Raw genomic sequence first — 14,450 nt, 5'->3', positions numbered from 1 at the left:
ATTTAAATCAGAAGTGTTTACAGGAATAGTCTCAGTCCAACCAGCTGCAAATAGCCTTGGGAGTCTTTGCAATGAAAAGCATAATATAAACACAAGACATTATTATTAAAATGGAAGAATACATAATGCCTTTGTACTTTGTGACGGCAGAGGACCAGAGCAGAGTCAACATGGGGGATAGTTTAGGCATAACAGGAAGAAACTGATGTAAACTAATAAAAGAAGGATTCAAAGCGCCTAACCATTTTCACGCAGTCAAATATGAAAAAGTACCAGTCTTATTTAAAAATAAAGAGTAAAACAATATTCCTGCTAACTGACATCTGGGAACCTCTCTTAGCTTATTGAAATACCTGCAGATCTGTGATGCGGTGAGGTTACAGCTTCAGTGAGGCTCTTTCCCTCTTTCATCACCCTTTTTCTCTCCTAAATGTTCTGTTGTTTTAATCCAAGGGGAAAAAGAACGGCTAAGAAGTTTCTGTGATGTGTGGAGGGAATCCATGCTGTGTTGCTGGTAAGTCAACCGACCCATCCAGAGGATCACTCTCTTTGTGTCTGTTTTTCAGGGAGTTTTGCCATGCTTGGCTATAAAGGACAAGCCAAACCCTCCTGGATTAAAGTCCTTAATCATGCTGGTTATCAGAAAGCTGCTTCTCTACAGCATTATGTTCCCTTGAAGCTGAAGGAATATCAATGTCCAGCTAATGCCAACGTGTCGCTAAAATTCTCTTTTTCTCAGAACCACTCTTCTGAGCATATCTCTGCAGAGGCTGCGGCTCCCCAGGATTAGCATCGCTGGGGCAACACCAGCCAGGCAAAACCCACCACTGTCACCAAACCCTGCTCTTGTTTTTACAGGATTGTACCAAACCGATGGTCTTCACTTGTATATTTTATAACTAATAAATATATTCTCATCTTACCCACTGTGGCAGAGCTTTATTTTTCAAACATTGCCTCACAGGGCAGAATAGGAAAAGCCTGTGGGCTGCCCTTCGCAAGGAGAAGTGTTTCAACATATCTACAATATTATGATCAAAAGGTAACTTTTAAAGGCAAGAGCCTGCTGTCCAGTATCACAGGAACTGGAAATGAAATCTGATGTGGAAACTTTAGCAACATGCAGGGAAACAGATGAACTTCAGCAGAGGTAGGGAATTCTCCCTTCAGTCCTGTTTTCCCTCCTTTAATGTCTACTTTTAAAAAATCTGTGTCCATCTGGTGTGGTATCTTAGGTGAACTCAGTAACATCTGCTTGGTAAGCATGCAGTGATCTTATAATAATAGCTTCTAATCAAACTGAATATATAGGATGCAACAAGGAGTTATAAATGTGTTTCTGTCTGTAGCTAATGAATGGTGAAATGATGTTTGTCCAACTGATTTAATTAAAGACCTACAGGAATAAAACCCAGGATAAAGTATGTGCTGCATAGGGTAAAGGCTTGCGTTCCTTTCAGACAATGCTTGTATTGACTTTCTGCTCCCATTGAGGACTGAAATACTGCCACTATTAGTGGTTAATTCTCTTTGATTTTTTTTGTTTATGCTGCTGCTTTTTGAAGTAAAGACAAAATCAGAGCTTTGTATGCAAACTGAGAAACAACTGATGACCTCACTGACTACAGTTTAAGTACAAAGTTACCCTGAAATGATGACAGACTCATTTTGGTTGGAACATGATGTTACTTGGTGACAGCAGTGAAGGGGCAGGCGATTTCAGACTATCCATGTCTTTATCACATGGGTTACTCGAACAGGTAGGTGACGGCTTTGTCAGTAATGTCCTGTTGTTTCTTTGGAATTCTCAGAAATGGCCAAACAAGTTGCTACAGGGAAAGGTTAGTGTTTTTTTGGCCAGACTTTTGCTCCCTGGGGAGTTAGCCGCTCTGGCATCCGTGTGTCGGCCAGCTGATATTGTGCCTCTGAGTGGGGACTGAACTCCTTGGCTGGGACGCTTGCCTCCATCAGACACGTACTGCCTGGTGGTCCTTGGACGTGGGGTGAGAGGACACCTGGCAGGTTTACAGGCAGAGAAGGAGACCGTGGCTCCATCCCCACACCAGGTAGGAGAGGTGCAAGTCGGGTTTGGCCGGGGAAAGGTCCTGGCTTGCTAGGAAGTGTGAAGGAATCACTGATGCTGCTCATTAAAGGTAAGATAAAGAGCGATGCACAGGACATCACAGGCCTGAGCTGGCCCCTGCCGGGAGCGATGGAGACTGATGTCCTCAGTAGAGACATGGTATAACAGCCTGAGTGGCTGGGACTGACCCTCTAAGGAGCTCCCTGAAGTCCTTTTGAACTCCTATTAGTACCTAATTGTTATGATTTCTGAGGCCATGCAAGGGAAGAAAAGCAAGATGGTTTTGGCTTGTGAGCGTAAGCCCGGCATTGGAACAAGTACTTACAGAGCAAGCTTTTAGCTTCTTGGAGATTTATTTGATAATCTGTGACAGGTCCAGACCCTGGATCCCAATAAAACTTTGCAGAGCTCTAACCCCAGGCTGAGACTAAACAACAGGCAAAGGAAGAGCCTGGTGAAGGAAGGAGAGGAATGTGGCTAAACCTCTGAAAAATCTCTATTCCTCCTCCCGCCCCAGAAGGAGAGCAAATGGCAAATGTCCTGGAGAGGAAGGCGTGGAGCCATGGCGAGCCAGATGCAAACAGTAAAGTACCACAAAAGCAAAAAGAAAAATATTTACATCCTGATGCAGTTATTTGAGTAGTTAAAAGCAGCAGTTTGAAGAGGATTTAGGATGCTGTGATCTTCTTCAGCCACTGCACACACTTTCCTTACCTTGGGAGGGAAAAAAGGCTTCAAAACCAGGGACGTTCTGCAGAGGGTACATCCTCCACAGACCCTTGGGACATTCAAGACGATGTTTTTGAAGGCTACCGCTAACTTGGCATGCACCAGAAGTCTGTGTGTGTGAAGCTGTGGGGGTAAGTGTCGTGTGGGCGTTGCGTTTGTGGGAAGCTGTCATATTCCTCCCGGGCATTTCCTGAGCAGGAGGATCTCCACCCGCATGCTGGAGTCCACATGGACTGTGTGTGTCCACGTGGACCTGCGGCTAATCCGGGCACGTTCAGTACATCTAATGCATTCAGGATATAGGGCTGTCCTGGTTATCCCCAGAGCATTTCTGCAGTGGGAACACAGTAGCTCTGGCACTCCCTGAAAGCATTATCTTGGCTATACACTGGGTTACTGTCAGCAGGCACAGCAAAGTCAGTGCACCCTGAACCTCTGAAAAAGGGGTTCAGCTTCCCACCGCTTTGATGCTCTGAAAACTTCATGCAGTCGATAAGGGTTTAATTCAGTGAAATTCTGAGCACTTTGAAAGCATGTGAAACTGAGAGTCCGTCAGCCTCGGATGGGTGGAGTGTTATGAATTGCAAATGATTTTGTTTTAGCTGAGCCAAAAATTGCTTCCTTTCCTTTTCAAGGTCTGTAAGCCTTTGCAAAAAAAAAAAAAAAACCCCAAAAAACCCCAGCTAATTCTGAAAAAAAGCATAGCTTTAGAAGAACTCTTTTTCCCCCTTTTATTTCTGTCTCAAAATAGTTTACCAATATTACAACAAATTTGCAAGCAACACCTTCATTTCCTTTAATTTATTCATTGTAAAATTTTCCTCTGACTCGTGCTCCTTGTTCAGAATCTGGTTTTATGAACATCGGGAATCAAGGAACTTGCAGTGATGTTTATAGATGGAATACATGAGCAGAACCTTCTTCCTTGTAGGGAAAGATATGAGATAAATTTATAAGAAACTAAGGTTCCTTAGGAAAAAGTCAGATTGCTGCTTTTGACTCCAGTATTGATTTCACTGAGAAGTAAAGTCTGTTCCTGAGTTTGATCCTCCTCTACTTGCTAGTAAAAAGAGCAGCTAATGGCTGGGTGGCAAGCACAAGATCAAGACGAAGAGCAGAGGCAGCTATGCTGCTGTCATGCGCTGGGACTGAGAAAGCTTTTTCATTAGCAATCCCTAGAAATGTGTTTGTTTATTTGTAAGGCCGTCTGAAGGCTTTCGCTGTGCTTGTGGCTGGGTGTGCGAAGGCTCCCCCTGCACAGGAATGTCACTGTAGCAAGAGCTGGCATGTCTCGGGTCAGAAAGGCAAATGTGTTCCTCAAATCCATCTTTCCAGCTGGGGCTAAAATGCAAAATTCTCGGAGTGGGGTGAGAGGACAGTCGCTGCCAGGCAATGTCAGCAAGAAGATGGCAGAGGCGCTAATTAAACAGCTCCTCCCTCTCTCAGGAATCAGCTTCCAAATCTGTCCTGGCTTCTTTGCATATGAATGAGGAAACCTGCAGCAAGGCTTCAGACGTAACCATCAAACCACTAAAACCTCAGCATCAGCTGTGGCAACGGGACAGTCCAGGTTTGGCCACGCAGAGCACGAGGCGTGAACTACAGCCCTGGCACTGACGCCTTGGGGTCTCCTGGAGCATCTCGCCTTGCAAAGAGGGTCCCTGGCGAACACAGATTTTACTCACAGGTCATTTCAAGTACCTGTGCAAATTAGTACCTGTGAACTGATGCTGAGAGTTTACTCCCCATCAGGCTAAAAGGCACCTTTTCCATGTGAGCTTTGCCTGTTCTTCTCTGGGGATGGCTCCGGATCCCCGCTTTGCCCCTGTGCAGGTCTGTGGTCTCTCTTGCTGGGCAGTAGTAACCATCAGGTTTCTTGCTCCTGTTTGATATCTTTTTCAGGGGAGATCAGGTAGCTGCTGCTTTTCTCCCATCCTTGCTGTGGTTGTAATGGATGGTTGATGCTCCCATTATGCCCCACTTGACATACCAGAAAGGAGCCTCATCTTCAGCAGATGCTGAAGGTACATCCTCCAAAGTGTGTCAAGCCAGTCTTAAAAAGCACTTTAAAATACCCAATATCAGGAGTTAGTTACTTTTTGAAAATATTGGCGCCAGGCTTGGGTGGTTGGCCCAGAGTTGTGCACGGTGGCAAGTCAAGGTCGGAGTCTGGTGTGCGTTTCTGATCGGTGGGCTGTGCTGCCCTGGATCGCTCTGCTCTGCCCCTCAGATTCAGGGTGTCCGTGTGACCCCACCACGATGCCTGTGACAATCCGGCTTCCTCTGAGAATTTCTTCGCCGTTTTGCTCTCGGGATTGTCTGCTCTGTGCTGCCTCCAGCATTAAAACCGCGGGGAGGGCGGTGGATATGGATTCCTGTCTATGCAGTGCACTTTCTAGTACAGTATCACTGCCGACACCTGCAGTAGCAGCCAGCCGAGCACTAATGGTTTCCTGCATCTACTTTTAGCATTGTCTGCTGCTATTGTTCACTTTTTGGAAAGATTCAGCAGCTGGGAAACATTTCAGAAAGTCTGCCTTGCCAGATCCAGGGATATGAGTCCCACTTGCCATTGGCAGGCAGCTTTTAATGGCTAGATGAAAAAGCTTTTCTCACCCAAGAGAGGAGTCACAGATGGTATTTGAGAAACGTTGGAGATGATAGCCTTAGGAGGACACTTGTATGGCCCTTATGCTCTCAGAGTGCCCAAATCTGCAGGGAGATTTCTTGACATTGCTGGTTACATCAGAGCTGAAGTCAGCCACATGGCGCCTGTTCAAGTGAGATGTGGTGTATTGCTGTATCCCCACGCGGCTCTGAGCGCTGAGCTAACGAAACGGCTGGCTGGCAGGAGATAACTGCTCCTGAGTCCTCTCCAGCAGGAGACATTAATGAAAAGAGTCGTTATCTCTTCCTCCTCTTTTATTTAACAGTAAAATCAAACATGTCACTGTTTGTGTCTAATATTTGGGAAAGATGCTTAAGTGAGAGCCTTTGAAGGAAAATTCCTGAGATTATCCTCCCAGCAGCGTTTTTCCAGCAGTGTGTTAGTCAGAGCTGAATCAGAGGAGTCGGATCCTCTTGGCCCTCTCGGCTCTCAGCCTTTCCAACCTGAGTGCCAGTTAATCCTAACACTGCAATGAACTCGGGCTCGCTGTGAGCCGAATCAAACACCCTACCTCAGTCACAAAATAAGCAGGATATTCTTTGGACTGTAGCAGATCAGACACTACAAAAACATTGGAGCCTGGCACGCAGCTGATGCCTCCAAAAATGACATGACTTTCCAGTGTCTGATTGCTTGTTTTGATCTCTGCTAATGAAGATGGATGTAATCAGGGAAGCAGTCCCCGATGAGCAACTGGGGATATAATACCAGAAGCCATTTTCCACAAGCTAGTGGTAAGTACTGTGCAGTTCTTGGCTCTAAAGAAAGCAAAGGCTGTGAAATTTCTTAAACTAATTTCCTACCAGTTTGCTACAGGTTACTGTCAGAAACAAGATAATGAGCTGGACGGAGCAGAGACGCTCCTCTGAGTTTGTGATGGGCCAGAACAAAGAAATTTCTTTGCTACCTATGAAACAACAGGACAGCAAATGCATGCCATTCCATGTCAAAAAATCAGTCCCTTCTTTTTATTTCTGTGAACTCTTATATGATCTGGATGTGTTTTATGACCAATACCTTACCAGTTGGAATCTGGCTTTATGCAACACTAACATACAGCTGTCTCCACGCTACAAGAAGCACTGTTTATCTGCAATGACCATCCTGTGGTATTACCACTTGTTTAGTTTTCCTCTATCGTTAAAGCAGAATCTAGCGATTGGGTTTGTAGATTAGGCTGTGTCATAATCGCTAATAAATCTTGACATTTTAATGGTGACTGCTGTACTTTGGGTGTACCTCTAATAATGTTCCTTTAAAAGACCCCTGGCTTATCAAATGTTGATGGTTAATGCTGTTAAAATGTCAGACACGTGCAGCCTGGTTCTGGCACAAATTCCATGGCGACGGTATTGCTCTCTGATAATGTATATCATTCAAAGTTATAGCGTTACTAAGTGCATTCCTCTTTTCTACTGTTCTGTAACAGCATTTCAGCACCTGATAGACTGTACCAAGCCCCGAGCCTATGCTGTTTCTAGAGCTCATGGCTGTCAAATACACTATACCAAAACAAGCAAGCATTTTCCTGCTGGAATATTTCCTGACAAATCTGGTTCTAATGCTATTTTTAATACAATCATTGGATTACATGTGGTTTGAACATATCATTGTACTTCAAGCTATATCACCTTTATGAAAAGTACAAACATGTGTTTTGCATATACACACTGTAAAATTTGCTCCAGACTAAATCCTGGCTTCTTGCATATCTTTTTCTGGTGCTTTTTATATTAACAAGTGACATGAAAGATAACATGTGTTTTTTGCCCTAAAGAAACTGGGGCACCCTGGAGTTTTTTCAATTGCTTTTTTTGCGTCTGACTAAGCTGTGCGATGCATACGTTTATCCTATTTCATCATTGTGATGTGACATGACAGCTACAAATAAATTTCTTCGATATTCCTCAGATACTGGCTTACATGATAAAACCTAATGGCTCCAAGGACTATATGTGAATTTTAAACAGTGCCGTATGAATATAGAAGTGGGTGTCCTTGTCTCAGTGTGAATACACATGTCAATAAATTGTCATGAGCATGGGGCAGAGCTGCAGAATCAATCACTGGAGAGAATCACATTAATTCTAACTTTGACTTTCATGACACTGCTTGTTTGTTTTTGCTGGGGGTTGGCTACTGAAGAAACAAAAACATTAGGTAGACTGGTTTCAAAAGCAGCTTTTGGTTTTGCAAGAAAATTCTGGGCTGGCACATTAAATAGACAATGTTTTCTTGGATCTGAAATCTAAGAAACCGAGTGGTTCAGATTGGAAGTGTGAGTATGGTTTATCTTGGGGGTGCACAAAACACCATTGCTAAAAATGTGTGGGTAGTACAGGGGGAGCCAGGTATGATGGAAATGTTACTTCGTGAAAATTTGTCACTCTGCAAACGCCTTCTCTGTTGTGTTTCATTACTTTTTTGCACATGTGAATATGCAGCCCTAGAGAGCCTTGACACTGGATGTGTTCATACTGCATTCCTAAGGCGTTTTCGGTTACATCTGGTGGTTGCTTTCTGAGTGTCTATTTGGATTCCCAAGTGGGTTTATCCTAAATCAAACAAAGGGTGAGGAGCTGCCCGTGGTTTCTTGCTCTGTTCGGGCTGGTCCTGAAGCAGCGTGAAGGTGTTCTCAGCCATAGAGCTGAATGGGAGAGGAAGCAGCCTGGCATAAAGCTGGATATAACCTTTTTTGTGCAGTGAATGGTTTTTGCATGAGCTGGGGAAAAAAAAAAAACTGACATTTGCTTGATATTCTTTCTTCACAGGTACCCATCCAGAGAATTAAAAGTCCTGAAGAATGGCTCTACCTACCGCCAAGTATCTGTCTGAAAATTTCATTTTTCTTCTGTTTGTCATCTCTTCTGTAAGCACAGGTAAGTTTTCCTGCCATGGGGAAAAAGGACATAGTTTGTAACACTATTGTTAAATAAAGACATTTCTGGTTTAGACTGAGCAGCTTTTCACTCTTCTAAAACTCAGGAGAAAAGCAGTTCGCTGATGTGCCAATATGGGGGCACGTGAGGAGCAGATGGAGGGCAGCTGGAGTGGCAAAGACTGAAATTTCTGAGCAGGTGAAAGTACCCTCAGGAATCCCTCAGACTTTGCCACACATTCTTAAAACAAACCCAAATTCAGCAAACTGCCACAAAGAAATAACAAAAGAAACCTCAGGTCCTAATAGCTGTGGCTGTGGGAGGTGAAGTCAAGCATTTTGCTGCATTGCTCAAGCCCAGATGTGGATAGCAAAAAGCTCTGGGGTGGGATATCCCTGCCCCTTGGGTTTTGCCTCTTCCAAGTAGCCCTTTTCCTAAGCAGTTAGGGAAAGGGGGAAAGGGAAGCTGGATATACATGTTCTAAATACAGCTAATTTGGGGGTTTATATTTGTTTAAAACAAAGAGACCATATGTCTTGCCCCAAACGCTGCAGCTGCACAAAGCAACCTTTCCTTGCTGTGCTCAGGTTCTTTCGGTCAAGAAGCAAAACATTCATTAATTCCTTGTGCTGGGTAGAAGTTGCACTCTTACTTTAAAAATGACAACAGGAGTAATAATCCAAGCTGGCAAGGTACCTGGACCAGCTGGCAGAAGATGCTCAGCCCTCCGGTGTCCTTGGTGCAGTAGATGTGGGTGATGTGCATGGCTCCCGCTCTCTGGTACGAATTGGTTAATGAAATTGGGCATTTGGGTCCTTTGTTCTGGATTGTGTTGGCTTTTGTTGATTGTCATCCCAAATATCAGCATAAATTCATCTTGATTTCCCCTTAGGCCTCACTGTCTACCTCTCTGTTTCTAAATAATGAATTTGGGGGGCACAAGTCATCTTTTGAGACTGCAGGAAGGTCTTTTGGACACTGGCATAGCCAAGTAAATGGAAAAATGAAAAAGGTTTTATCCTGTCCACTTAATCTAGTTGATAAATTATACCTCTACATTTGAATCAATTCTTTTGGCTTTATTTAGCTTCTCATCATGAGCAAATTTTTCTATTATCCTTATTCCTATGGGAATAACAGCTCATTTTTTTGAATTTGTTGTCAGTGTGTATTACAGTTATATTTGAACATCAATTTACAATGCAAGTCCTGTTTTCTTCCTGAAATACTTATCTTTTCCAACTCTTATTAATTCTGTGTGCCTTCTGGTAGGAAGCCAGAAACTCCTTATTTTCCTCAGTTACTGTAAATTGGACAAAATGCCTTTGACATTACTGATACAATTCCAGCTTCCAGCTGGCACAAGTGGTATCAAAATCAGGTCCGGGATGTTTATCAATATTTGACTTGCTACCTGGTAGATTATTAGCCCTCTCTGATTCGACCACTTCATGTATATGGAAAAAGTTTGCAGAGAGCCAAGGCATCTGTTGCCCACATGAAGTGTCCCTTGCTTACCTTGAATAGCTGGTATTTAATGGGTCCCTGGAGAATTTAAGGCAGTGGCTGGTCCAATTCTATTGTTTTCGTAAGACATGAAACTGGTGGAGGAATCTGAGATGAAACTGAATGCAGATGGACAGATTTTGTTTCTGTTGCTGTGGAATTACAGATGTCCCTCAAGTTTCACAGTGGCAGCACACAACAGCTCTCTGTCGACTACACCAACATCAGGACATATTTCCTTGCATGGATTCACATCATTGTCCTTTTCATTAACTAAATGCATTAATATCTGGAGGGCAAAACCCACCCAACTTTACTATACTATGTGCCAGAGACATAACCCTGCTAAAGTCAAGGTGTTTATCCCATGTCTATTATCATTGATTTGTGGATCCTGTAGTTTTCTAATGGTGTTTTTGTTTTAAGGGATAAAAATTGGAGAGCTGGTGAGAACTCCCCACCCTTTCTGATGGCAAAAGGCTCATTGTTCTAACTTTCACTGACCTCAGCTTCCTAGGATTAGAAAATCTTCTACCCTCAGAAAATGTGCCTCACACGTGGGACTCTCACACTAGCAGTTTTGTTGATTAGAGTAAGATGTGAGACTTACATATCGACTGAGATTATATCAGGGAAATATTTTATCTTAAGTAAATACTTACAACATGAGACTCTTGGATTTGGTATGAGCCCTTTAGACTAACATGTCATGGCAGTCTGTAATCAAATTTGTGTGTGGAGACTGGTGATGTGTGAACCCAAAGTGCATGAATCCTTATTGCTTCTGCCTGGAAAAGCTCACAAACCCAGAGTCTCTCTCTTGTGAGATTCCTGTTGCTCTGTGTTACTGGATGGACTGGAAATTTCTTGGTGCTCAGTGTTTTCATGTTAGTTTGAGCACTTTTACTTTCCATCTCCAGTGAAAACACAGTATGCGAACACATTTTAATAGCTTTACGTTAAACAAAGCTTTTCAAACCTTGCAGGTATTTTGGGGGCATTTTTAAAGGTTGTTTTATCCTTTCATCAACATCTTCCCTAGGCTTGTGAAAGGCTTTGTGTCTGGATGGTATGAATGAGGACAAATGTCACTGCAGGAAGGGCTCAGTTACAGCCTCTTCTCGGTAGTTTTCTGGAAACTGCATCCCCTGCAAGGCTCCTTTGCATGGGGTAGTGGGTTTTTCCATGCTTCCAGAAAACAGAAAACCATACAGCTTTAGCTGTTGTTTGTTTTCTTTTGGTCGTGACCCACATGTACTCTGCAGCACTGAGATCTTGCTGTGTTCCAGGGAGTCAGCAAAGGGGGATACCAAGAATGATACTTTAAAGATGTCCAGATATGGAGCTTTCTCTCTTGCACCAAACAAACTGTAATTGTCTTCACTCTCCATCTCCACCCAGCAGAAGCAGCTGTCACATGTCCTGATAAGGATCCTGAGTTAGAAATCTGGAACCCAGGTCACAACGAAGAAAACCGCATTGAAATCCGTAACGGCAGGAAGCTCCTTCTCTCTTCTTCTGCAACCGTCCACTCTATCCACATCACTGATGGAGGTAAAATGTGCTGGTGGCGAGGCTGGGTGAAGTGTGCTTTCCACTGTGGCTGTTTAAATCACTCTGTCTCATGCTGGGAGAGCTTCCTGCTTGTTGCTGAGAATTGGGTGGCTACTGGACAAACACAGCTTTAATTCAGTACAAGGGTGGATGGTAGCTGAGATGCTACCGGTTCTTTAGCCATTATAATCAACCTATTTGCTGTCCTTTCTGGAGAATTTACAAAAGCAGCTCAGTATACTCATCAGTTCTACTGTGATTTGCTTCAAAACCTTTTTTTTTTTACTAAATCATTGTCCCGATAACATCATACTGTGCTAGTTGTGTTCTCAGGGTCTCAGAACAAGGCAGATACATATGTGCCTCTGTCTCTAAGGTCAGAGTCATAGTGTTGCTGGTGGCTGCTAGCATGAATAGCTTTTATTCATCTTAACTTTGAATTTCTCTCTCAGTTTTGAATGAGTCCTCTTCCTCACAAATCTTGATTGCATTCTTTAAGAATTGGCCTGAATAAAAAACATGTAATATCTTTAGGATTTGTATTGAGACCTGTTTTGAGGAGGATGGGCAGAATTTTTCAAAAATTGACATGAGAGCCCAGCACTGAGTTTAGCACAATGATATCACAACCCTGATGAGCTGCTGTGTGTTAAAGCAAATGTCATAACCTTTTCTACTTAGGAAAACTGGTCATTAAAGATGATATGCAGCCTATCATTTTGCGTACTAGACATATACTTATTGAAAATGGTGGAGAGTTACATATCGGCAGTGAGATGTGCCCTTACCAAAGCAATGTGGCTATCATCTTATATGGGCGGTACGTATGCACTGTAAAATATTATCTTAGAACTTTCTAGGATCTCTCTTTCACAACAGGGAACAAAAATGTTCCTTAAAATTACATTTTCTCAGATATACTTATCATCAGTCGTCTGTTGAAAGTTCATTAGCTTTTTAAACAATTTAAATGGCCTGTAAGAATTGATGCAGTTTTGGTTCTGGTTTTCAAATCCTATGGGGAGATGAACACTGGCGTATGTGGGCATGCCAGAAAATCTGTATGCACCTTGCCACCACTCAAGCTGATCTTCCAGAATAGGCTTAAAACCTGGATAGTTCTTTTATTCTGAAAATTCTCCTCCGTAAACATCCTTTCTTTCTGCATGAGAGTGGTGAGCCAAAGTAGAAAACATTTATGTCTTGCAGATTGCCACAGGGTGTCTTAGGATTTCAGAGATGCCAAACCCATATTTAACAACCACTAGACCTCCTAGCACCTGGTTAGGGTCCTAACTTCCTCCAGAATTCAAAACCACAGGTGTGTCATTCAGTCTGGGCTTCAAGCTCCCTCTGGCCTGGATAGAATGAATATAACATGTATAATCTGCGTTCCAGATTGCTGCTGGTCTTCAGGGGTTGCTAGTATTATTTCAAATAATTTATTTTTTGTACAGTGTGGGCAGTTGCTGATTCTTAGAGTAGTCGAAAGAAATGCATTGCAAATCATGACACTTCTCTCCTTGAGCCATAGCAGAACAAGGAGAGAGGCTCCTTGCCTGTCAGATACAAACCCAAAACTGGTTCCTTTCTTCCCTTCCTGCTGCAGAGCGGATGACGGCAGCCAGCCGAATCCCTACTTTGGGCAGAAGTACCTTGGAGTGAGTAAGGGTGGCACTCTTGAGATCCATGGAAAGAAGAAGCTGTCCTGGACTTTCTTAAACAAGACTCTTCATCCTGGTGGCATGGAAGAAGGTGGATATTACTTTGAAAGGAGCTGGGGCCATCGGGGTGTCATTGTCCATGTCATTGACCCAAAGACGGGGGCAGTTGTCCATTCAGATCGGTGAGTGACTTTTCAACTGTCTAGATGTGAGGATCTTTGGGAACAGGTTGGGGACAGCATCTCAGTAAACTCAGAAACACCCATTTCAGCATCTTGTTCAAATGGGTGTTATTGCATGTATACACAATTTTTTCTAGATCAGTAATCTCCAAAACCAAAGAATAAGTAGCGTTATTACCTTGCTATACTGTCAACTAGAGTTTAATCGATTCGTCTTAACAGAAACCCCTAATATACCGTTAGACAAGTGCTTTTGCAACAGGATAATGTGATCACTGTAAACAATACAAAAGGGTTATTTCTTTACAGCACTTGCTTTTCAGTACATAAAGCTGCGATGCTCACTGAAGTAAATGTTTTTGGGTGTTTTTATCACTTTAGGTTTGATACGTACAGAGCAAAAGAGGAAAGCATACGTCTTGCCCAGTATTTGGGCAGAGTTGCGAATGGCATGATCCTGTCGGTTGCAGTGAACGATGAAGGATCTAGAAACTTGGATGACTCGGCCAGGAAAGCAATGACCAAACTGGGCAGCAAGCATTTCCTCCACCTTGGGTTTAGGTATGTGCCAGTCCTGCCAGTTCTCCCAGCACAGAGGCTTTATTATGCTCCTGAAATGTCCAAATAATTCCACTCTCTCAAAGGCACAAGGTTCTTTCACATGGAAAAAGAAAAAAAAAAAGAGGGAAACTTCTCAATGTGAAGTTTTAGCAGTTAATTAGATAGTTTAAGATGCACTCAGTGTCTATATTGGGTATTTTTATTAGCGTATTGAGGAATAGCATATGATTCACATTAAAAAAGATGTTTTTCCAAGATACCATTCCCACAAGTTACTTATTTCACTTTATTTTCAAGCCATCCCCCAGAGATTTAAGAAGCGTATCTACACATAAGCAGTGGATTGGTTGGGCTGAACATTAAGGAGGGTAGAATAATAGCCATGTAGCCCTGGCTAAATACATATAGATGTACATACAGCATATTTTTCAGCTTGTCCAATACATATTCAGGGACTTGTGCAGCACAGAAATTTAGCAAGGATGGATTTATGCTGTGGACTGTAAATACTTCTGTGGCCAATACGGTGTCTGTGTTGGCACACACACTGTTGAGAATATGTGTTATTTACCCAACTGTAGCCATTATATTTTTTGTGTTTATCTGAATTTATGTAGGCTTTTC

General features: G+C 42.9%; 2 protein-coding genes across 3 annotated transcripts in view; both read left to right on the top strand.

Moving 5' to 3' along the window:
* LOC104834732 (transmembrane protein 2-like) overlaps positions 1-790 on the top strand; it is a 54,366-nt gene extending 53,576 nt beyond the window's left edge. Inside the window, exon 25 of the mRNA XM_010572295.1 lies at positions 567-790. Coding sequence (XP_010570597.1) covers positions 567-790 — 224 coding nt within the window. The remainder of the gene's footprint in view (positions 1-566) is intronic.
* A 7,493-nt stretch (positions 791-8,283) lies between these two features.
* The window catches only part of CEMIP (cell migration inducing protein, hyaluronan binding), a 54,547-nt gene continuing 48,380 nt past the window's right edge, over positions 8,284-14,450 (top strand). The window contains exons 1-5 of one of the 2 annotated variants that reach the window (XM_010571941.1): positions 8,284-8,359; positions 11,270-11,419; positions 12,101-12,239; positions 13,029-13,265; positions 13,647-13,826. In XM_010571941.1, the coding sequence (XP_010570243.1) occupies positions 8,284-8,359; positions 11,270-11,419; positions 12,101-12,239; positions 13,029-13,265; positions 13,647-13,826 (782 nt within the window). Of the gene's footprint in view, positions 8,360-11,266; positions 11,420-12,100; positions 12,240-13,028; positions 13,266-13,646; positions 13,827-14,450 lie in introns of both variants that reach the window. The other variant, XM_010571940.1, reaches the window with a different exon arrangement.

Source organism: Haliaeetus leucocephalus, unplaced genomic scaffold (assembly GCF_000737465.1).
Source record: "Haliaeetus leucocephalus isolate CR32 unplaced genomic scaffold, Haliaeetus_leucocephalus-4.0 Scaffold339, whole genome shotgun sequence".
NCBI lineage: Eukaryota > Metazoa > Chordata > Aves > Accipitriformes > Accipitridae > Haliaeetus > Haliaeetus leucocephalus.
The sequence above is the reverse complement of the archived record's forward strand: the minus strand, read 5'-3'. Positions and strand labels throughout refer to the sequence as shown.